Consider the following 25,292-nt stretch of genomic DNA (forward strand, 5'->3'; position numbering starts at 1 on the left):
TAGCAGTGGCAGCCCAAGCAGCAGAACAGAAAAAAATAAAATAGCAGGCCTGTAGCAGGCCCTTTGCGCCAGCCCAGTAGCGCAACCCAACGTAGGCCCAGTAGCACAGCAGCAATCCAAGCCCGCGCCCAGCTTCAGACCAGAGACCAGCAGATCCGACCCGCTTGACCCAACCCGGATCTGGCCCATCAGAAGCAGCCCAGGCCCAATTCGCAGCAGGCCTAAAAAAAAGGCCTGTCCTTCAAGCCCACAACTTTGGGCTTTGGGTAAATTTTTTTTTAAATCCATTTTAATTTATTTAATTTATTTAAATGGTATTTTATTTAAATTAGCATTTTTATAGTTTTTTAGAAATATTATTATGTTATTTTATTTGCATGTTTAAAATAAAAATATATATTTTAATGCGTAAGGCAACGAGCCGGTTTAGCATCGAGCCGTTGATTTCATCGCTATGTTGGGTGAATATCGATGGCTCGTGTTAAATACGGGACGCCCTTCTAACAATCGAAAATATTTGAAATTCCTCGTATTTTAATAAAGATTCTCGTGTTTTATTAGAATCCCGATTAAATATTAAATTGAATCGGTTTGACACTAATTCGACGATTTCATCGCCATGTCGGGGTGAATATCATCGATTTCGTGTTAAATACGGTATTTTAAAAAAATCGTGTTTCAAAAATTTTCATGTCTTCAAAATTTCTCATGTTTCAAATAATAATAATAAAATTTCCCGTGTTTCAAAAATATATATTCGTGTTTCTTTTAAAAAAATTTTTTCCGTGTTTTCAAAATTCCCTTGTTTGAAAAATGTTCGTGTTTTCGTGTTTTCAAAAATAATTTCTCATGTTTCAAAAAAAACTTTCGCGAATATTTTTTTGATGTTATCGTGTTTTCAAAAAATTCTCGTGTTTGACAAATTTTCATGTTTCCGTATTTTAAAAAATTTTCGTGTTTCAAAAATCTTCGTGCTTTCAAAATTCCAGTGTTTTTTCAAAAAAATTTCCTTGTTTTCAAAAGTCCCGTATTTCAAAAATTTTCTTGTTTTCAAAAAAATTCCGTGTTTCAAAAATTTTCGTGTTTTCAAAAAAATTCCCGTCTTTCAAAAATTTTTGTGTTTTCAAAAAAGTTGACCATGTTTCATAAATTTTCGTGTTTCAAAAAATCCTCGTGTTTCGTATTTTATCAAAAATTTTATGTTTTCAAAAAAATTTGTGTTTTAAAAATTTTTGTGTTTCAAAAAGAAAATTCGTGTTTCCTAAAAAATCTCGTGTTTCAAAATTTTCGTTTAAAAAAAGAGTTTCGTATTTCTAAAATGCTTGTACTTTAAAAAAATTGTGTTTTCAAAAAAAAGAAAAAGTTGTTGTGTTTTAAAATTCTCGTGCTTTAATCGGATCACGACTAATATTAAATTGAACTCGTATTTTTGAAAATGAAGACAACGCGCGTTTAACGAGATACCAATTTTGGGCGTCGCGAGGGTGCTAATACCTTCCTCGCGCGTAATCGACTCCCGGACCCTAATTTTCTCTGGATTTTGACGTGGACCTAAAATTGCCTCTTTTTTAGAAAAGTTTAAAAAAAATTCTAAAAAAGATTTTATTTGGTGTCCGATCACACCTAAAAAAAGATCGGTGGCGACTCCTTTTTCAAATAAAATCGAGATTCGATTTTCAAGTTTTCAATAATCACTTCGACTAGCGCCCGATCGCGAAAATTTTTTAGGTCGCTACAGCTGGCGACTCCACTGGGGACTTTTGAGAGTTGAGTCTGATGTTAAACGCGTATTGTCAAATTTTTAAAATCCTTTGTTCAAATTAATTTTTAATCGTGATCCTTGAATTTTATTTTTTGAAAAGTCATGCATTTGCATTTGGTTTTTTTAATTAATATTTTTCTAACTTGTTTTGTCTTTCTGTTTTTTTTAGCTTTAAGTTTTACATTTTTTTAGTTGTTTTAGTAAAAATAAAATTTAAAAAGGTTTGTGAGTTTCTCCCCACACACCGTGCACTTGCATTCTTGCATAACATGAGCTCTCTACCCGGGCTCCATCCGTTTAAGTGGAAGTAAACGCTACGCCTTCGTGAGTTAACTCGTCCCTCCGCACAGGCTAGTGAAATACTTTCGGGTTACATATGACTTATGCTTTCGTGAGTTAACTCGTCCCTCCGCATAGGCATAAGTAAATGTAATCCCTCGAATTGAGCTCGTGAGCTTGTGATGGGTGATGACCGAGGCTCCGTACTAACCTTAGTAGGTGACAGTACGGGCAATTCGAGTACCTTTCTAGAACTAAAACCACATATAGTGAACCATACAAGCCACCCAATTAGAGCCATGCCGAACCTCTATTCGTTTGATAGTTACCAAAATAAGTACACGGGAGAAACGCCTCTTACCTTTTATTTCTTTTACATTTACACTTATTTGCAAATGAATTGAGTCTGTTTAATAAATTTGGCCGGATAGATTGTCTGAGGGTATGTGGGGTAGGTTTCTTGTAAAGCATGTTGGGGCAAAAAAAATGCGGGTCTGTTCCACCAAATTACATAATTGAATAGCTTAATTTGTTAAATTTTCTATAGTCTTTATTTTTATTTTTCTTTTGTTTGTATCTGTTGTGATCTCTAACCAAGGTTATTTGTTTTTCATTTTAGTTTTCATCATGCATCGTAGACATCGTTAGGAAGGTGTTGATTAGAGATTGGTTGCCAAAAACGGGTTTCTGATGGAGGAGTCAATTACGCAAGTAATTGAGGAAAATGTTGTAGTCCGAGACTGGTCTTTGAGGACCCAAAAAGAATCGCCAGAATAATCGCGAAGACTTGATTAGGATTTGGAAACAATGGGACTCAAGCACTAGGGGGATCTTCATTGGCCAAATCTTTTGTAATGGAATCTTTTGATTAATGAAACGCCTAATTATGGGGCTATCTTAAAATCAACACCTATTTTTTTGCATATTTAGGCATAAATAACATTCATTGGTCACTCATTCATTTATTTATTCATTGCATGTGCATATCACCCCAACCATTCACTGAGGCTAAAATCGTATAATCCACAGTGGCGGTACTACAAGGCTGGAATCACATTATCCTTACAGGACACGTCTAAGAACTAGAGCTATGGACGCTGAACTTAACGAAAGAATCGAAAGGATGGAAAGGGTCCAAAGAGAGTTACAAGAGCAATTGGCCAAGTCACAACAAGAGGCAACAGATATGATGGTGAGATCTTGAGAAGAATCACTCGAGCAAAGAGACCAAATGGCTAAAATGATGGAAATAATGACAACTTTAGTAAAAGGAAAGGGACCCATGCAGAGCCCTGATATCATGGAGCCCCAGTCAAGAGCTAATAATGATCAAGATCCACTCTATCCCCTAGGATTTACTCCACCTCACGCCCATGCAATCCTAGAACAATGTCCTGCACCATCTGCTCATCTGGGGCAAGGTATGTTCGTATCGAACCCCGGGGCTATTCCAGCAGATCCAATTGTTCCAGATCTGGACGATCCTGTAGAAATAGCAAAGTTGAAAACTAATGATTATGACGCTCAAGATAGGTACAAGATCCTAAAAGAAAGGCTCAAGGCAATAGAAGGTGCTGAAGTCTTCTCTGCTTTGAGTGCTAAAGAACTCAGTCTGGTGCCCGATCTGGTCCTACCCCCGAAATTTAAGGCACCAGATTTTGAAAAGTACGATGGGACGCGATGTCCAAAGGTGCATCTCGTCATGTTTTGTCAGAAGATGACTGGTTACGTGAATGAGGATAAATTGCTGATACACTATTTTCAGGACAGTTTAATTGGATCGGCTCTTCAATGGTATAATCAGCTCAGCAGAGAGAGGATTCGATCATGGAAGGACTTAGCATCAGCATTCTGTGAGCAATACAAGCATGTATCAGATATGGTTCCTGATCGACTAACTTTGCAAATGATGGAAAAGAAGCTGACAGAGACCTTTAGACAATATGCACAAAGATGGAGGGATACCTCAGCTCAGGTGGAACCCCCGTTAACTAAGACGGAGATAACGGTCCTCTTCATTAATACTCTGAAAGCGCCATTTTACGATAAGTTGGTAGGAAGTGCCACAAAGGATTTTGCAGACATTGTAATATCTGGGGAGCTTATAGAAAATGCCATCAAGAGTGGGAGGATGGAAAGTCCCGAAAGTTCAAAAAAGATAGTACCTGTAAGGAATAAAGAGGCAGAAACCCATATGGTCGGAACTGAGAGCCACTATACCTCTAATCCGCATCCAGCCCAACCACGACCACGTTATCGTCCGCCTTCAAACTTCTACTTTCCCTCCCAAAGTCCTTATTGTCAAACACTTCCTCTTTACCCCATTTATGCCATGAACAACCAAAGACCGTTCACCATGTTCCCACCAAATACCATGCCCACACAAAGCCAACCCAAAAATGAGCAAAGACCAGCAAGATCCAATCCTGAGAGACCTCAGTTCACCCCAATTTCTGTGTCATATAGAGAATTATACTCGAAACTATTAGAGAATCAATTAATATCCCCACATTACATGGCACCCTTGAAGCCTCCATACCCAAAATGGTATGATCCTAATGCTAGTTGCATGTATCACGCTGGAAATCAGGGGCATTCTACAGAAAATTGCCTGGCCTTTAAAAAGAGGGTTCAAGATCTCATCGATGCTGGCATTCTGCGATTTGATGGCGTTAGTAATGTGGCTGGAAATCTTCTTCCTAACCATACTGATGAGAATGTGAATGCGATAACAAATGAAAACAGGGGGCAAAACAATCAGCGAAGCGCCTTGAATGAAAAGGGATTTCAGAACATCAGCATAAATGTTGTTGAGAACGAGGGTGATGAAACCGATATGATGCGCCCTTGTCCTCCAGGATATGTTTTGAACAACTGGACTGCTGTGGACCTCCTTGTAGTTTCTAAGTCTTCTCCAGAGTAATGCCCAATGTTAATTCTCCATTATTTTGTATGTCCCTAAACAATGAGATTCCTTTTGTAATAGCTTATGTTTGCTCTTTATCATCTCAATGAACATTAATGAAGATGCATTTTGTCATGGTCTTTTCATTTCCTTTGGTGTCGTAATTATTCCCGCTTCTCAGTCTTTTCTTACATATATTTCATATCATTCAATAACATTGTGTGTGTTGATTCCAATACTTTGATACTCCTCTATAGCTTTTCCTTCTCATTCACATTTCAAGTGCTCAGATATCTATGGCATGAACAATCCCGTCACAAATCCTGAAATCGATTTCGAGAAGGCTCTTTGTTTAGGAGAATTCGAAGCTGACGAAAATGCTAAAGAGTGTGTCTCGTCTCTTGACTTATTGAGAATGGTTGAGTAAGAAGAGAAATAGATTTTACCCCATCAAGAATCTATTGAGACAGTGCACTTGGGAAGTGAAGAAAAGAAACAAGAGGTGAAGATTGGGACTTCTGTTTCGGAGAACACCAAATAGAATTTGATCGCCTTGCTCCGTGAATACAAAGATATATTTGCTTGGTCGTATCAAGACATGCCAGGATAACACGACAAAACATTATTCATTTTCTTTCATGGATGGTTTCTCGGGTTATAATCAGATAAAGATGGCTTCCGAATATATGGAGAAAACCACATTCGTCACAATGTGGGAAACGTTATGCTACAAAGTGATGCCATTCGAATTGAAGAATGCTGGGGCAACATGATGAGTCAGGAAAAAGAGAAAAGGCAATTTACTACCTTAGTAAAAAGTTCACAGAATATGAGGGAGAATGGCACGATGGCAGATCCTATTGTCTGAGTATGACATTGTATATGAGAGCCAAAAGTCAGTAAAGGGGAGCGCGATATCTCAAGCATGAGTCTGAGAATGAGTCCGATGGACGACCATGGTTCCATGGTATCCTAGAGTACATCAAGAATCAAAGGTACCCCGAGCAAGCAAACGAGAATGATAAAAGAACAATCAGAAGACTAGCGATTGGATTTGTTCTTGACGGGGATATTCTATACAAAAGAGGAAAAGATCAAGTGCTCATGAGGTGCGTGGACGCTGTTGAAGCTAGAAAGATACTTGAAGAGGTTCATGAAGGAATTTGTGGAACACATGCTAGTGGTTTCACCATGGCCAGGCAGATTATGAGACTTGGTTATTATTGGCTGACGATGGAAAGGGATTGCATTGGTTACGCACGAAAGTGCCACAAATGTCAAATTTATGGCGACAAAATTCATGCAGCTCCGTCGCCTCTTCATGTCATGACTTCTCCGTGGCCTTTTTCTATGTGGGGCATGGATGTTATAGGGCCAATTTCCCCGAAAGTTTCCAATAGGCATCGATTCATCTTTGTGGTTATAGACTACTTCACAAAATGGGTAGAAGCCACTTCGTTTGCTAATGTGACAAAGGCTGCAGTCTGTAGGTTCTTAAAAAAGGAGATTATATGTCGATATGGTCTGCCTGAAAGAATCATTTCAGATAATGCTTTAAATTTGAACAACAAGATGATGAAAGAAGTATGTGAGCAATTCCAGATAAAAATCATAATTCTTCGCCCTATCACCCAAAGATGAACGGAGGAGTAGAAGCCGCTAATAAGAACATTAAGAGGATTATTGGGAAGATGACTGAGACATATAAAGACTAGCACGAGAAGCTACCATTCACTTTGTACGCATATCGCACCTCTATACGGACATCTACGGGGGCAACTCCTTTTTCTCTGGTTTACGGGATGGAGGCCGTTTTGCCTATCGAAGTAGAGATCCCATCCCTACGCGTCTTGATGGAGACAAAGTTAGAAGAATCAGAGTGGGTTCGAGCTCGATATGATCAACTAAACCTCATTGAAGGGAAACGCTTGAAGGCAATTTGTCATGGACAGATGTATCAGAAAAGAATGATCACGGCCCATGATAAAAAGGTGCGGCCAAGAGAATTTCGCGAAGGGGAGCTCGTTTTAAGAAAGATCCTTCCGATACAAAAAGACTTTCGAAGAAAATGGTCGCCAAATTGGGAAGGGCCATACGTTGTAAAAAGAGCATTCTCAGGAGGAGCTCTGATTCTCACTGAGATGGATGGGAAAGAATTATCTAATCCAGTGAACTCAGATGCTGTGAAGAAATATTATGCCTGGAAAAAAAAGACAAAAACAAAAACAAAAACAAAAACAAAAAAAACAAAAACAAAACAGAAAAAACAAAAAACAAAAAACAAAAAAGAAAGAAAAGAAAAAGAGAATTAAGATGAAAACCCGAAAGGGCATCCTAATAAAATGGGCTCGAACTTAAGGAGAAAGACGATTTGAACGGGGAGTTGAATGACGAAGTCACAATATTTGAAGCATTATCAGAAGCTCAAAATCTTCTACACAAGAAGCCGCGCTCGAAAAGATCCAGGATGAAGAAACGTGGAAAGTTCATGCATTGGATATCTAGAACATTTGTGGCCATTGAATTCGCTTTCGTTTCTTTATGATGCTTTCTTTATTGAACTATTCCTTGTCAATTTTCTTTGTTGCTTTTGAAATAGTTTGAATATAAGGTATTTCTTTCATGCCTACTTTACCATTTTTCATGCATCTCGTGTTTGATTCATTTAACTGATAAGTGGTAAGATGACATACTCTAAACAAAAGGAATGTTGAGCATTACCTGGATGAGAATTTGATAAATACAAGGGCCCCAAAGCAGGAACAAGGTTCAAACAGGGGACAAGAGGGTGATATACGAGGAAATGTGGGTCACTCAACAAACTTGGAGATGAGCACAAAACCTGAGAGAAAGTCAAGAATTGAGGAAATGAATACGGATCCTCACGAAAATCAAAAGTGGGGCACGTGATAAACAGCCCAGGGTGCATGACATGATCATTTAGACACAAAAACATTTAAGACAAACATGTGCATATCATAATAACATCATACATGACATATACAGGTATACCAGTAGAGCAAGGAATACTGGGAGAAAGCTGCACAGAATTAATGAAGAAGAAGGCTTTTAGTTCCACCAGATGTTTTTTTTTGAAACCCTGTTTCTTTCAAGAAATTTTTTTCAATTTCTATTTTTCAAAAAATCAACTCATATTGCGAGAGGTGAGTTGAGCCTCGAGTCACGTCGAGGTATTTTTAAATTTCTATTTTCAAAAAATCAACTCATATTGCGAGAAGTGAGTTGAGCCTCGGGTCGCACGCTGAGGTATTTCTTTTAAATCTCCGTTTTTCAAAAAAATCAACTCATATTGCGAGAGGTAAGTTGAGCCTCGGGTCATGCTGAGGTATCTTCAATTTATGTTTCTCTGTTTTTCAAAAAAATCAACTCATATTGCGAGAAGTGAGTTGGGCCTCGGGTCGCACGCTGAGGTATTTCTTTTTAATTTCTGTTTTTTCAAAAAATCAACTCATAATGCGAGAGGTGAGTTGAGCCTCGGGTCACGTTGAGGTATTTTCGATTTCTGTTTTTCAAAAGTCAACTCATATTGCGAGAAGTGAGTTGAGCCTCGGGTCGCACGCTGAGGTATTTCTTTTAAATCTCTGTTTTTCAAAAAAATCAACTCATATTGCGAGAAGTGAGTTGAGCCTCGGGTCGCACGCTGAGGTATTTCTTTTAAATCTCTGTTTTTCAAAAAAATCAACTCATATTGCGAGAAGTGAGTTCAGCCTCGGGTCGCCGCTGAGGTATTTCTTTTAAATTTTTTTCAAAAAAATCAGCTCATATTGCGAGAGGTGAGTTGAGCCTCGGGTCACATACCGAGGTATTTTAAATTTCTGTTTTTCAAAAATCAACTCATACTGCGAGAGGTGAGTTGAGTCTCGAGTCACGTCGAGGTATTTTTCAATTTTTGCTTTTCAAAAAGCAACTCATATTGCTAGAGATGAGTTGAGCCCCGGGTCCCGCTGAGGTATTTTCAATTTATGTTTCTCTATTTTGCAAAAAAAATCAACTCATATTGCGAGATGTGAGTTGAGCCTCGGGTCGCACGCTGAGGTATTTCTTTTAAATTTCTTTTTTCAAAAAAATCAACTCATAATGCGAAAGGTAAGTTGAGCCTCGGGTCACGCTGAGGTATTTTCAATTTATGTTTTTCTATTTTCAAAAAAATCAACTCATATCGCGAGAAGTGAGTTGAGCCTCGGGTCGCACGTTGAGGTATTTCTTTTAAAATTTTTGTTTTTCAAAAAATCAACTCATAATGCGAGAGGTGAGTTGAGCCTCGGGTCATCCTGAGGTATTTTTCAATTTCTGTTTTTCAAAAGAAAAAGTAAAAAATCAACTCATATTGCGAGAGGTGAGTTGAGCCTCGAGTCACATCGAGGTATTTTTCAATTTTTGATTTTCACAAAAATCAACTCATATTACAAGAGGTGAGTTGAGCCTTAGGTCATATGCCGAGGTATTCTTCAATTTCTATTTTTCAAAGCTCAACACATAATTTGAGAAGTGAGTTGAATTTTGGATCGCACACCAAGCTATTTTCAGTTTCAGGTTTTCAAAGAATAAAAAATATAATAATTTTGGACAATCGAACAAAATTCAGTGCTTTTAAGTCTTTGCTCTATCCCTGTTTCACAGCGATGAGCAAAGAGGGGCAGCTGTCATCACTGAATTTTGCCCGATTAGGGTTTTAGGCCGGGTTGATCTCGTATGGGCCCAATGATTGGGCCTATTATGATTTAATTTTGAACTTGTTTAAGCCTTTTTTTTATTTTTTTATTTTTTGTTTTAAATATTAATAAAATAGTAGTAAAAAAATCTCAAAAAAACATAAATTACATTTTGGCCCCTAAACTTTTCTAAATTACATTTCAACCCTAAACTTTTCAAAATTATATTTCACCCCCTAAACTTTCTTAAAATTACATTTCTACCCCTAAACTTTTCTAAATTTCATTTGGGCCCTAAACTTTCTATAAATTACATTTTAGCCCCATATTTTCCTAAAATTACATTTTTGCCTCAAATACTTTGCACACTCTACAATTCAGTCTTCTAGGCATGACAAGACTGCCCCTAACCAGCATCCGGGCGTGCACCGCACCCTACGCCTGACACCGGCAATCAGCCATGCTCCCCACCTCCATGCCACCTGAAAACAAGAAGGAAAACGACAAAAATTGAAGCATTTAAAAGAAAATTGAAGGAAAGGGAAAGGGGGATTTTTTTTCGGCAACAAAAGAAAAAATAGCAGAGAAAATTAAAAAAAATAGCAGCAAGCCAAAAGCCACCATCGCGCCACCACGACCATCGTGACCACCGCCGCCGTGCCTTTGCCTTCCCTCCATTGCCAACACCTACAACACCATCAAACAAAGTCACAAACACAAAAAAAAAACAGCAAGTAAAAAAATAACAATCAAATAAAGAAAAGAGAAGAGAAGAAAAGGAAGAGGGGAAGAGAAGAGCCCGTCCTTAGCCACCGAGGGCGGAGGAGATCGGCGCAAGAACGGAGGCTGCGTGGGGCTAAGATTCGGCCCGAAGAAGAGGAAGAAAAAGAAAGGAAAAAGAGAGAAGAAAAAGAGAAAGAAAAAGAAAAAATGAAAAAAATATAAGAAAGACAGCAGGCCACATTGTAGCAGGCCGGTCAACAGGCCCAATAGCAGTGGTAGCCCAAGCAGCAGAACAGAAAAAAATAAAATAGCAGGCCTGTAGCAGGCCCTTTGCGCTAGCCCAGTAGCGCAGCCCAACGCAGGCCTAGTAGCACAGCAGCAGTCCAAGCCCGCGCCCAGCTTCAGACCAGAGACTAGCAGATCCGACCCGCTTGACCCAACCCGGATCTGGCCCATCAGAAGCAGCCCAGGCCCAATTTGCAACAGGCCTAAAAAAAAGGCCTGTCCTTCAAGCCCACAACTTTGGGCTTTGGGTAAAATTTTTTTAAATCCATTTTAATTTATTTAAATGGTATTTTATTTAAATTAGCATTTTTTATAGTTTTTTAGAAATATTATTATGTTATTTTATTTGCATGTTTAAAATAAAAAATATATTTTAATGCGTAAGGCAACGAGCCGGTTTAGCATCGAGCCGTTGATTTCATCGCTATGTTGGGTGAATATCGATGGCTCGTGTTAAATATGGGACGCCCTTCTAACAATCGAAAATATTCGAAATTTCTCGTATTTTAATAAAGATTCTCGTGTTTTATTAGAATCCTGATTAAATATTAAATTGAATCGGTTTGACACTAATTCGACGATTTCATCGCCATGTCGGAGTGAATATCATCGATTTCGTGTTAAATACGGTATTTTAAAAAAAAATCGTGTTTCAAAAATTTTCATGTCTTCAAAATTTCTCATGTTTCAAAATAATAATAATAAAATTGCCCGTGTTTCAAAAATATATATTCGTGTTTCTTTTTAAAAAAAAATTTTTCCGTGTTTTCAAAAATTCCCTTGTTTGAAAAATGTCCGTGTTTTCGTGTTTTCAAAAAATAATTTCTCATGTTTCAAAAAAAAACTTTCGCGAATATTTTTTTTGATGTTATCGTGTTTTCAAAAAAAAATTCCCGTGTTTGACAAATTTTCATGTTTCTGTGTTTTTAAAAAATTTTCGTGTTTCAAAAATCTTCGTGCTTTCAAAATTCCAGTGTTTTTTCAAAAAAATTTCCTTGTTTTCAAAAGTCCCGTATTTCGAAAATTTTCTTGTTTTCAAAAAAATTTCGTGTTTCAAAAAATTTCGTGTTTTCAAAAAAAATCTCGTCTTTCAAAAATTTTCGTGTTTTCAAAAAAATTGACCGTGTTTCATAAATTTTCGTGTTTCAAAAAATCCTCGTGTTTCGTATTTTATCAAAAATTTTATGTTTTCAAAAAAATTTGTGTTTTAAAAATTTTCGTGTTTCAAAAAGAAAATTCGTGTTTCCTAAAAAATATCGTGTTTCAAAATTTTCGTTTAAAAAAAAAGAGTTTCGTATTTCTAAAATGCTTGTACTTTAAAAAAAAATTGTGTTTTCAAAAAAAAAGAAAAAGTTGTTGTGTTTTAAAATTCTCGTGCTTTAATCAGATCACGACTAATATTAAATTGAACTCGTATTTTTGAAAATGAAGACAACGCGCGTTTAACGAGATACCAATTTTGGGCGTCGCGAGGGTGCTAATACCTTCCTCGCTCGTAACCGACTCTCGGACCCTAATTTTCTCTGGATTTTGACGTGGACCTAAAATTGCCTCTTTTTTAGAAAAGTTTAAAAAAAAAATTCTAAAAAAGATTTTATTTGGTGTCCGATCACACCTAAAAAAAGATCGGTGGCGACTCTTTTTTCAAATAAAATCGAGATTCGATTTTCAAATTTTCAATAATCACTTCGACTAGCGCCCGATCGCGAAAATTTTTTAGGTCGCTACAAATATCATCCTCGTTCGCAATATATTCCACCTCCACGCCACTAGAACCAGTCGAGCTGCCAACCTTGAACAAAGTATCTCGAAAAAACCTCTTGGGGACACCATCGGTATTATCAGCCAAACTTGACCCATCTTGATCATCTCTATTCACTTTAAATTGAACTTTCTTCGTGGCTCTTGCAACAGCTAGAGAATTCTCATTAACAGTTTTGATTGGAACCGTTTGAGCAATTTACATCATTTATTATAATTTCATTTTATTAATTTCTATTAAATAAAAACGAATTTAAAAAAAAAGTTACTTTAAACCTTGTATGAACATCTCTGGATATGAAGTTCTGCAATATTAAATTAATTTTGATTATAAAGAAAAATTCAAACTGCATAAAAATGTTTATTTATTGTAAATAATGAAAATATTTTAAAATTAAAACAAGAAGCAATAAATAATACTAATTATATATTATCTCACACTATGCCTACAATTAAAGAATTATCTATTCACAATCAACATTTTTCATAAATAAATATAGTAACCAATCAAATATATATTTTATAAAAAAAAACTTATCAATGTTAGTAATAACATAATATGCTTAAATTTTAATATAAAGTTTGTTTGTTTGTTTGTTTTTGAAGAATTTTGTTTTTGTAAATAATCAATTTAACGAAAGATATATATAGGTATATATTTTAATTTTTACAATTACATATTGATTCTAGTCCCAGTATATTAAAATAAATTTTTTATTGTATGTATATATGCATAATTTAACGATTCAGGTTAAATTTTTTTATACAATAATTAGTATTATCTATAACCTCTTTCCAACCCTTAAATAAAAGGATAAACGTGCTTTTAATGCAATTAAACTCACATTCTCCTACACTAACAAAAATTTCATGCCAATCTAACTAAAACTAATTAAATTGCCAATTCAGGTTAATTTCTCACTTGTAGATGCATGCATAAATATTGTGAATAAATTTTTTATTGTATATATTCATAAATATTATCCGTTAATATTTATTTTAATTATAAATATATATTTATAATATAGTTTTTCCCATTTGATTCAAAATTTACAATTACTTTTAAACACCATTGATATTGATTTAATATTTATTGTATCCATTGAGTATGATGAGGTTTTAATTATTGAGGCATGTCATTTGGGAAGCATAGAGGAAATTTATCAAATACTTAAGAAAACCTTACTATAGTATATATATTAGTTTTTTTTATTTGTGTATTATGTGCATTAATTAAAATATATTAAAATATTTTTTAAATTGAAATGTATTGTTTAAAATTTTATAAAAAATATACAATACCATAAATGTTTTTATTGGTTAATTTGGTTATATAATATTAAAATGATTTAAAAACTAAATATAAATTTGTGTGTTCATTAAAAAAATTCAAAAGTAATATTGTAACGTGAAATAGACAAGGTGTTTATAATTTAAATAAATAAAGGTGATTTTATCTTTATTTCATTGATTAAAAATTTGAATGGATGATTCAATTTAATTAGAGCACGTTTGGTTCGCTGTATTGGAATAGAGGCGTAATGGAATAGAGGTGTAATAGCAAATCAATTGTTTGGTTGGATGTAATGGAATAGAGGCGTAATAGTATTCTTGTGTTTGGTTGAATGGAATAGAGGTGTAATAGCATAATAGAAAAAACTAAAATGACTAGAATACCCTTAGCATAAATTTGTTTGGGTAAATGATTATTGTTATTGTTATTTAAATTTTAATAATATTATTAATATCAATAATAAATAATTTAATCATAGTTAAACATAATTATTATTAAATATTTTATAATTAAAATATATAATTTAATAAAATTCTTAATAATCAATATTCTTATATGAATTTACTCAAATCATAATATATGATACTATAAAAAAAATATAATTTAACATAATTATTATTAAATATATTATAATTAAAATATATAATTTAATAAAAATTTTAATAATTAATATTCTTATATGAATTTACTCAAATCGTAATATATGATACTATAAAAGATAATTTAACAAAACTATTATTAAATATATTTTAATTAAAATATATAATTTAATAAAATTCTTAATAATCAAAATTCTTATATGAATTTACTAAAATCATAATATATGATACTATAAAATATAATTTGAAATAATTAATATTAAATATACTTCAATTAAAATATATGATTTAATAAAATTTAAAATAATTAATATTAAATATAATTTAATAATGATATATAATTTCATAAAATTCTTGATAATAAATTTTCTTATATGAATTTATACAATTTAAAATAATTAATATTAAATATAATTTAATAATAAAATGTTCTTATATGAATTTACTAAAATCAAAATATAACTTGAGAATTATATTCTGCATAAACATAATTAACTTATATTAAGAAAAGGTTAGATGAAAATGAAATTCTACATCATAATCCATATGTTATATAGTTTTACAATATCAAAAAGTTTGAACATTGATTTTTAATGGTCAGAAAGAAATCTTCTGACCCATTCCAATCGCGCAACAGAAGGTAAACTAAAGAAAACGAGCATTTGAGTTAGATGATCTGGAATTTTACTCAAAGCTCGATACCGCTCATCGTCGGTTAAACCTTCAATTTCCCATAAGGTTGAATATAAATTTATAGCTTTCTCTTGGATGATCTGAAATTCTTCTGACTTCTGCTGAACTACCACTTCGGAGGCAATACTCCTACTGATTTGATCGCCAACGGCCTTGATGTTTTCGACCAATAAAGTGGCAGCCTCATCAAATGAAGAAGACATATTATCACGAGCATCAAATTTCTTCTTCTCTTGTTTGAAGATGAGGAACCCCCTTGGTCTCTATCTCGTTGCGGCTCCGCAGCAGAAACATCCATGTCATTCAAAGAGACGTCAGCTTCACAGTCATAGAATGAGTTTCTTTCTTCATTCATACCTGTAGTAGGTACACCCTCAGCATTTATTTCTTCAAGAACACCAGCAGCTATTTGAGCATCTTTCCTAGTTGCTCGATCTCTTGAGTATATGGTAGTAAGCTGGTCGTAGTAAGGGAAAGTACAATGTCTGAATTGAGCGGCTTCTTTGTGACTCTAAAAAAAATGAGGAAATCATATTAGTTATAAGTTTGGTAAAAATAAGATAATAAAGACTTGAAATAATCTTACCTTTAAATAGGAGTCCCAAACCGCATCTTCAGCAACAACGAGTTGCCTATGCTCGTCCCAACCAAAATCGCTATTGTTTTGGCCATTAAGCATGTCATAGACAATTGACCACTCCCTTTTTAGTAACCTAATCCTCGATTCAATATTAGGTTTCGCCTTCAACATTGCATTTGGTAAAACCTTTTGTAGCATTCTTTCCAACCCGTTTAAATAACCGGCTTTAAACCCGGTATCAGCATTAAATGTTCCAACATTGTGCAAGTCCACCATGCAGGAAACCAATGCTGCATCTTCTTCTGGAACCCATTTTCTTTTGGTTCCTCGAGAAGCTTGAGAAGAAGCATTTGATTCTGGAACACCTGACATAATTATCTTAAGAACAAAAAAAAACAAATTATATTAATTACTATTTTAATATCATTAATCAAAAGGTGAACACTTTATAAAATTATAATTAAGTTCAATATCATGAATCAAAAGCTCCATACCATAAAAAAATTAAAATTATAACACATGCTGAATGCGAAGAAATTAAATTATAATTCAACAAGTTTAGTACAATACAAAAATCAATACAAAAGTTTCACAAAAGTTTCACAAACTAATTTCTAGATGCTTGACATTCATCGAACATTTGGTTGGCTAGTTCCATCCTCCAAGTAGCCCAAGTATCCGATGGATGAATATTTGTGATATTCGGTTCATCGTCATCCACCACATTACTAGGTAATCCTTCTCCCACCTCCACTTCAATGGGATCAATACTCATATGGGTTCGAATAAAATTATGGAGCAAACAACATGCAATAATAATTCTATTGTGCACCCTTACAGGATAGAACGATGGACTCCTAAGTATTCCTCATCTAAGTTTTAATAACCCAAAGCATCTTTCAATAACATTACGTGCTGAGGCATGTTTCATATTAAAAAACTCTTGCGGAGAACTTGGCTGATAACCCTGACGCCACTCGTTCAAATGATATCGTTGTCCTCTAAAAGGTGCAAGAAATCCCTCACAATTTGTGTATCCAGCATCAACTAGATAATAACAACCTATAAAATAATTTTTTTTAAATGATTAATTCAGCACAAAAAGTTTGATCTTAATGAACAATATCAAAGTCCTCTAACTATCCACTTTACCATGAGGAACTTTTAGTCCATGTCTTCTACTAATGGCATCTCGAAGAACCCGTCCATCGGCAACTGAACCTTCCCAACCAGGAAGAACATAAACAAATTGCATCTCAGGTGTACAAACACCTAGCATATTTGTTGCTATGTCACCTTTTCGCGTTCGATATCTAGGTTTATCAACTGTTGGAACCCTAATCTTAATGTGGGTCCCATCAAGAGCACCTAAGCAATTCTATATCACATGATATAAAACCTTAAGTTAGAATACTAATTTAAATCTAAATCAACTAAATGTTGAACAAGCTATATATAAAACTCAGTCCAATACCTTAAACCATTTCCACCTTGTGTCAAAAGAATCGGCTGTAATTGGCTCCAACTTTTTAAATAACACATCTTGTAAGCGTATGACAACATTTAAAACACTATGAAATGCTCTGCTAACAGTTTCCCCGGACCTTCTAAAGTGATGCTTGATAACTCGATTTTTCAGGTGATGGGATATGATATGTAAAAACATTGCTACTTGCTCATCAACAAGCATGTTTCTTAACGACTTCAATCCCCCTATCGATTCTAGCATCTCACATAGTTTAAAAAAGGCAGTTATATTCATCCTAACTTGTTCAATACAGGTCTCGTCACTAGCATATACAAGCCTTTTCACATAATCCCGTTTTGCATAAAAATCTAAGGTATAGGACCTAATCCTTGGTCTATGTAGGCTAAGGCTGGCACCCATTCTAAAGAAGAACCAAATCGCAATTCTACAGATTTCCAACCATATTGTCAATGCAATACCAATTCTTTTACGCCTCACACTTTGTGCAATTAAAGGCAGACGAACCATCACTGCAACATATTATCACGAGAACACACTATCAAAGAATTGAAGTTGCAATTACACATTATCAAATAAAAATAAACAGTACAAATTTAGAACACACGAAGCAAAAAAGTATCAATTAAATGATATCGTTGCAACTTTAATTTCATTTCTTTATCAGTCACCCAAACAATAATGAAAGAAAAGATATTTAAATACATTTTAAATATATTAAAATTTAAAGGTATATGTATAATTGACCTAAAATTAATTGTTGGTATTTGTTAGATTATAACTAAACTCATTATAATTTAAAATTATAAAGCATGTTTAAAGTTTGAACATTGATTAGTTTATTTATTGATGATTAGTTTAATTAAGGTGACCTAATTTTAAAACAAATAAAATAAAGAATGAGGATTTGGTTTAGTAATGAAATTGACATCTACTTTTAACATCTACTTTCACTGTGAATCAATGGTTATTAGATTACACCCTACTCTTTATAAATGCTTTATTTTTTTTCCCTACAGAAGAATAATTTGGTTGGGCGATTTAAATTACCGTATCAACCTATCATATGATGAAACATGCGATCTCATCTCCAACAAAAAGTGGTCCGAGTTAATAAAGCGAGATCAGGTAGTTTATTGTTGTTTTCTTATCAAAATATGAGCTTTGAAGCCTTATTTAAATCTAGTAATTTATGATGACAGCTTGTCCAAGAGCTGCAGAAAGGTGGAACATTCGAGGGATGGTCCGAGGGTGTACTGGATTTTGCACCAACATACAAATATGAAGTAAAAATAGTCAAGGTATGGTTATGGTGATACAAGTTTTTTATAAGGCGACCAAATACAGACCCGATGCCCAGCAAAATGATATTCGACCATGTAATAATTTTCTGCTTCTTTTCTTTTCTTATCTAGAGTTCATCACTGAAATTAAATTAAATTCCTTAATTAATTATATCTCATTAATTTAGATTTCTAAGTAGGTTTGATGTGTGTTGACAAAATTAAACTTTGACCTTATCATAAATGTTGATAAGAAGTTCATCACTGAAATTCTAAAACTAGCAAAGTCCTAGATGAGAATGTATATATCCAGGGAGCCTACTTGCTTTTCTTCTTTAACTGCCGACTCCAGAATATGATAATATTTTAGAAATATAATTTTGTTTTTATTTCAACTTATTTATAAAAATCTATAAAATTGTTTTTAAGACCTTAATATTTAAAAACAAATTTGGTTTCAACATATCTTTTGTTGAATTAAGGGCTGGTTTTTATTTTTCTAGCTTTGGATTATGTACATATATGTTCAACAATTATTATTTTCTGAAAGAATCTCCTTTTCTTTCAATTTTCATATTTGAATTGAGGACATTTAAATGTTTAATTATTTAATATAAACTACTTAAATGTTGAATTAAGAGTTTTTAATGTCAAAAATAGGATTAATATGACATATAAAATAAACTGAAAACTATATGAGGACAAAAGATAATTTTGATCTGAATGATTTTTTTATCAAAATTTAAAGTATAAAATATTGTTGTAATTTTTTAATATTTAAATAAATAATAAATTCGAAGGCCCTGCTTTCTAATGCTGTGAGCTTAGAGGACAGGACAGGTGAAGTTACCAAAGTAGTGGAAATAATTAAAAAGGGAAAACAGTACAGCTTTACTGCAACAAATCTATCATTTGTGTGAAATGGATCACTTGAAGCTGTTTACAAAAGAAATATAAAATTAAATGAAAGAAATGTCCCCACTTCTCTTTTCTGTGAATTCATACTCAACTCTTTCAATTCTTAATAATCACTTATTTGCAAGTGTGGAGGAAATTGAGAATCAAAATAATGGCGATAAAAGGAGAGACAGAGAGAGAATTTAGAGATGCATTGAGAGGGAGGAATAGTTAGGAAGGAGGTGAAGCAATAGCACTACATGGGTATTCAATTTATAGACATAATGTCTTGGGGATAAGACAAGCCAAACAAATTATATATCAGTTGGGTATTGACTTTGGATTCAATTGCTTCCTAATTTAATAGTATGGCATTTTTTTTTCTTTTCACATTGAGAATTGGAACCTCTATAGGGATTAGGGGTGTAAGATGAAGTTGGAGCTTGATTTAAAATAAAAGTTAAAAGAGCTTGTTCAGTAAACCATGTTTACTGATTATTTCGATTCATTTTACTTAAGTTTGAGATTAGAAAAATAAATTAAACTAGTCAATTTAAGTTTCTAGTATCTGATTTATGCTCATATTAGAGACAGGCTTTATTGAAATACAATATCAGCAACAAAGACAAAAGATGCACTGCTCCATTGTTCTACAAAGTGAAAGCATATAATCAAAGACCAAAAACAAAAGCTGAACTTGATTTTTTTCGTATAAACGTTGCTTTTTTTATTTACCAACAAAACCATACAAACATGCAATAACCATAACCATACAAATAAAAGTTGTAATAAGCAATACAAACATACAAACAAAACCATACAAAGGAAACAACAAAAGCTGCTACAGCAATACAAACTTGCAATCGGGGAAAACATACAAACAAAACCATGAATACCAATGGAAAACTAACCTGTAATGAGCAAATTGGGGACGACTGCGATGAAGAAGTGTTGGAACAAAGAACCTGTAATGAGAAAAGGGAAATCGATTAAGTGTTGAAACGAAACCATGATTTGATTCTTTGATTCTTTAAAGAAAAAAAAAACGAATGGAATTATGTTAAATATAACATAGGTGTCCACAATGATGGTATATATGAAAGGGTGATGGTAAAGGAAGTCTTCCACCATGATTTCACTGACTTCAATTATATATAACATAATCATGACTATGGAACACAACACTGCACAACACAGATTACCTTCAACTACAAGTTTTTAAATGTTCCAAACATTTCAAAATATATTACTTGACTGAATATTTTTCTTCTCCACTAGGAAAGTCCAGATAGCTATGGAAATGTTTGTTTCTTTTCCTAACTGCCAAGTAGATCCAGTTGTCTTGAGGCATGATTTACAATGTGTATGCTCTATTATTTAGATCTTGCTATACCTAACGTTCATAAATAATAGTAATAATCAAATATATTGTAATTTTAAACGAAAAGGAGAAAAACATTACACTCACATTTGGCATAACATTAACTATACTCCAGAAAATAAAATAATTAAATACGATTGTAGACCTAATAATTAATCTTTCAACAGTGATCAAAATATCTTCTAATAATTCATTAGAAATAAATTTATTACAAAAGATAATAAACAATCAAAAGTTTATACAGGCACAAATAGAAGACTTAACTAAAAGGACAGAAAAGACATTAAATAAAGCTGATAAATTCCCATCTAAGAAAATTATAGAAGTAGTTGAAGTTCAATATAGAAAACATAAAAGGAAGATTAGATAGTATATATAGAGATGGTCAAGCTTTAGTTGATATAAAGAAGGATACTATTCTGATATTAAGAGAACAGGATAATAATAAGAATAAACTAAACAATCTCCAGGATTGGTTTACACAAGCTTTAGAAAAACAAACTACTGTTAAGGAACTAGTACAAAACAATCAAAGCACGATCAGTAGGAACTTTAACATATATCATCCACCACACAGCTTTATAATAAACGATAAAAACAAAATCATAAAAGACAATTAAGATGTTGAAGCCTTTTACAGGACAGTCAAAGACTATATATGAAGGTTCTAGTAGTTCTGGAACCAATAAAGAAAAAGAGAATAACATATTCAAGAGAGTATTTAGCACCAAAAAGAAAAACGAAGAAATAGAACTAGCAGAAATTATAGATATAGAAAAAGATCTAGAAAACTTTAAGCAAGCAAATCATAAACATTTTAACCCACATAACCTATATACAAAGGGAAAATTCTGGAAAAAAACCCAACTCATTCAAAAAATGGCAGAAACTCCTATAAAATGTGGAGATAATGACGCAGTTATACTACCATTATTACGAAAAGAATCATGTAAAATGCTTCAAGAAATGAAAAGTTGATTCATACCTCAAGATTCAAAAACCAAACGCCGAGACTGAGAGAAAAAATGAAGCAGTGGGAAATGGGAGGAGAAATGATGAAGACAGAAAAAGGAGAGGGTGGAGGTTGATTTCGGGTAGGGAGGGAGGGTAAAACAGAGACTTGGGAAGGGAAGTCAGACGTAATAGGGTAATCGTCGATTTGGGAAGGGAATAGAAAAGCAGTGAATTTGGGGATTAGGTCAGTATTGTAATAGGCGCGTAATACTGATTACAGCGAACCAAACGCTGGAATAAGTCGGTAATGTAATAGGCGAGTAATTGGGGCGTAATGGATTACCTATTACACTGAACCAAACACGCTGTTAAAGTAAATACAAAAAGAAATTAAAAGTGAATATATATTAAATAATTAAATTATAGATTTGATTGATTTAATGAATGTACATGTAAAAAAAAATAAAAGTAAAGGTATATTAAATTTGTCAGACTCGGCCTAATTCCCAATTAAATAAATTTTAAAATATTTTATTTAAATTTAATTATAAAAAATATAATAATATAAAACTATATATTTTCTTATTTTAATATTGTAAATTATTAAAAATGAAATAGAGGTGAAATAAATTCTGTTTTCACTAAATATTGCACTAGTTTTTTTTTGTAAATTACAAGAGGAGAGTAAAGCCCTAACAACAACGCAACTAGCGCAACTCGAACCTAGGCTACACCTGAGGCGATGAATATCCTAGACATCAGGTCAACACACAGGTACAATTCCACTATTATTTTCTTCTTAGCTAAAATGAAGTAAAAAATTATTTGATTGTTTAAAAAAAACAAATGTAGATTAAAATAATATTTACTTATTGTAATTATTAATTAATATAATTTATTATTAAAACTTAATTCTAAAAGGGTAAATTAGACCATAGGTCACCCAATTATAGGCTATTTTCTGTTTTGATTACCCAGCTATTATTTTTTAAATTGAACACCCAACTAATCGATGGGTGGCATGGCAAATAATCAAAATTTACATATATTACATCCATTTAGTCATAATTTTAAAAAAATTAACTCTCAAAATTTACAAATAATCTCAATTGGATCATAATTCTAAAAAATTTAAAAATAAATATAAAAATACATAAATATTCTCAAAAAAATTTTAATAACAAATTTAAGTTTTATATTAATATTAATAAAGAAAAACCCTCCCCCTCTCCTAATGGCCCCCTCCCTCCAGCCCCCGCGTCCCTCTCCTTTGTCTTATTTCAATGTTCAACATTTTTTTTCTTCTTTAAAACTCGATTGGATTCAAAAAATTAAAAAAAATTTAAATTTTGAATTAATCGAATTGGGTTATTTAAGTTATTTGAATAATTCGAGTCAACTCGAATAACTTGACTCGAGTTTCAAATTTGAGTCGAGTTGAATTTCACAATTCGAATAACTCGAATAATGAAAAAAATTGAATAATAGATTGGTGCAAATACCCTTTTGGTCCTTGTTAACTTTAAAAATAAGCAAATTGGTCACTCTCAACAAAAATTACCAAAAAGAGTTTAAAATAAATTTCAAAAAAGCAAAATAAATTTTAAAATTCAAAATATTTATAAAATTTATATTTTTAAAAAATTCTAAAAATATCAAAGAGTAAAAAAAAAGTTAAAATTTTAAAATTTTTCTAAAATAATAATTTTGGGACCTAATTAATGATTCAAATTTATCGTACTTAAGTATCTTATTATGTTCTCTAACATGGAACTAGTTATACTGTAACAATTTTTTAATTTGATATGGTTAATTTTTTTAATTTAACTCGAATAATTTCACTCATTCGACTCGACTCAAAAAATTTCAAATTGAGTTAGGATGATAAAATAAGACTCGTGAACTCAATTAACTCAAAATTTTTTCACTCTATTCGATTGAACGCTCACTTTTATTCTCTTTATTCTTATTCTCTCTCCTTCTGATTAAAGAAATTAATATCTAAAGATTCTTAATTGTTATTTGTTTGGTCCAAGACTTACAGCATGTTTGGTTGGGTGTATTGGATTAGCCAATACACCCCTAATCCGTGGGCCCCACTAATCCCCACTTAATCCCGTGTTTGGTTTGATGTATTGCCTATTACAGGCCTATTACAACACGGATGTATTCCTTATTTTCTCTGCTTCAACAACGATTAGCCAATCCGTTTCAAAAGTAAGGATTAGCTAATCGTTTCTGTTTTACCCTCCCCAGCCAAAATATGCTGCTCCACCCCACCCTCTCCCTCCCAACATCAACAGCAGTTTTCTTCGAACCAAATCTCCACCGTCTCGCGTTTGGGAAGCGAGAAAGTGAGAGAAAAATGAGCAAACCGGGGAAGAAAGTCGTCGATGTCGCGTTCAAAGCATCAAAGAACATTGATTGGGAAGGGATGGCTAAGCTTTTGGTCTCCGATAAGGCTCGCAAAGAGTTCGCTACTCTTCGTCGCACTTTTGATGAAGTTAACTCTACTTTACAAACCAAATTCAGCCAGGTCTTTTTCTTCTCTCTAATCCCTAGCTCCTTTTTATTCTCTCTATAAATCAATTGGGATGTTTTGGGTTGTCTCCTACACGATGGCGCAGCCAGCTTGTGAAACGGTCATGAATTGGTTATCTTCTGGTGGAGTTACAGAGTTGTTACCTGAAGCAAATGTACAGCCCAATGAGAGATTCATGGTGATGCGGGAAGTTAGTCCATTGCCTATTTCACTGTTATCTGGCTTTTCAATGAATCTTTATTTGAAGTTGGTCTTTCAAATGGAAGAATCTTTATTTGCTGGGCAGGTATTATCCTGAATAGAGTAATGTAATCTAATTTATAAATTGATCACTATTTTCTTGTAGGCTTAATTAATTTTTATTTGGTCTTTGACAATTGGATCACTACTGATTTTCAAACTATTTCTAATGCTTGGTATTGATTCGTTTGACGCAGGTTGTTCCTAGTATTGCTATGGTTGAAACATATACCAGATTGTTGCTCATTGCACCTCATTCGTTATTTTGTTCGCACTTCAGTGTAACTTGCTTCCCTTCTAATGTTATTATTTCTTATCTTTTAGAAGATTTCTTAGTAAAGGATTAGTGTCATGCAGTTTTCGAGATTTGTGGTATAAATTTTGTCTATTGGAAAAGTTATTCCATCTCATTTTTAATGGAAGTCTTAAGAAGTAATTGCCACTTTCAATATACTTGTAACCTCATTCTTGCTACTGGCTGAAAGTAAGTCAATCATCCTACTAATTTGGAAAAACAAATTTTGACTTATAATGACTTTATCTGTCAATATAATATTTGTTTTTCAGATTCCCTGACATCTGTTCAAGATCATGCTACTTTTCATCCAAACCAACTAACTGACTAAATGTAACAATTCACCCTTTATTAAATCATTTAATTTAGAAAATTGCACTTTGGAAATTTCTTTCCAAACCCATTGTAACCATCCATTGGCAACTTATATAAGAGCCAATGATGATTTATGATCAATAGATGACTCCATGTAGTGGGAGAAGGCTTAGTTGTTGTCTGACTGCTGATTTTTTCAATTTAGACCAAAGCTAAAGTCTGATTTCCTTATTCTCTCTTTATGGATTTACAAAAATATATTGTCACTTGCTAATAGAATAATAGGATTTCTTTAAAATGCCTTCTTTGCAGCATTTGGCACAGAGGAATGCTTCTTTATTGAGC

General features: G+C 33.2%; 2 protein-coding genes across 2 annotated transcripts; both read left to right on the forward strand.

The window, feature by feature from the left end:
- The first annotated feature begins 3,323 nt into the window (after positions 1–3,323).
- Positions 3,324–4,964, forward strand: LOC107915434 (uncharacterized). The gene has a single exon (XM_016844593.2). It carries the CDS (start codon positions 3,324–3,326, stop codon positions 4,962–4,964), a length of 1,641 nt encoding a protein of 546 aa, XP_016700082.2.
- Positions 4,965–24,141: 19,177 nt separating this feature from the next.
- LOC107914780 (mediator of RNA polymerase II transcription subunit 23) lies at positions 24,142–24,699 on the forward strand. The gene is made up of 2 exons (XM_016843808.2): positions 24,142–24,383; positions 24,535–24,699. The coding sequence occupies exons 1-2, from the start codon at positions 24,150–24,152 to the stop codon at positions 24,682–24,684; spliced, it is 384 nt and encodes a 127-aa protein (XP_016699297.2). The 5' UTR covers positions 24,142–24,149; the 3' UTR covers positions 24,685–24,699.
- Positions 24,700–25,292: the final 593 nt, after the last annotated feature.

The sequence above is a fragment of the Gossypium hirsutum genome, chromosome D10, assembly GCF_007990345.1.
Source record: "Gossypium hirsutum isolate 1008001.06 chromosome D10, Gossypium_hirsutum_v2.1, whole genome shotgun sequence".
Taxonomy (NCBI): Eukaryota; Viridiplantae; Streptophyta; class Magnoliopsida; order Malvales; family Malvaceae; genus Gossypium; species Gossypium hirsutum.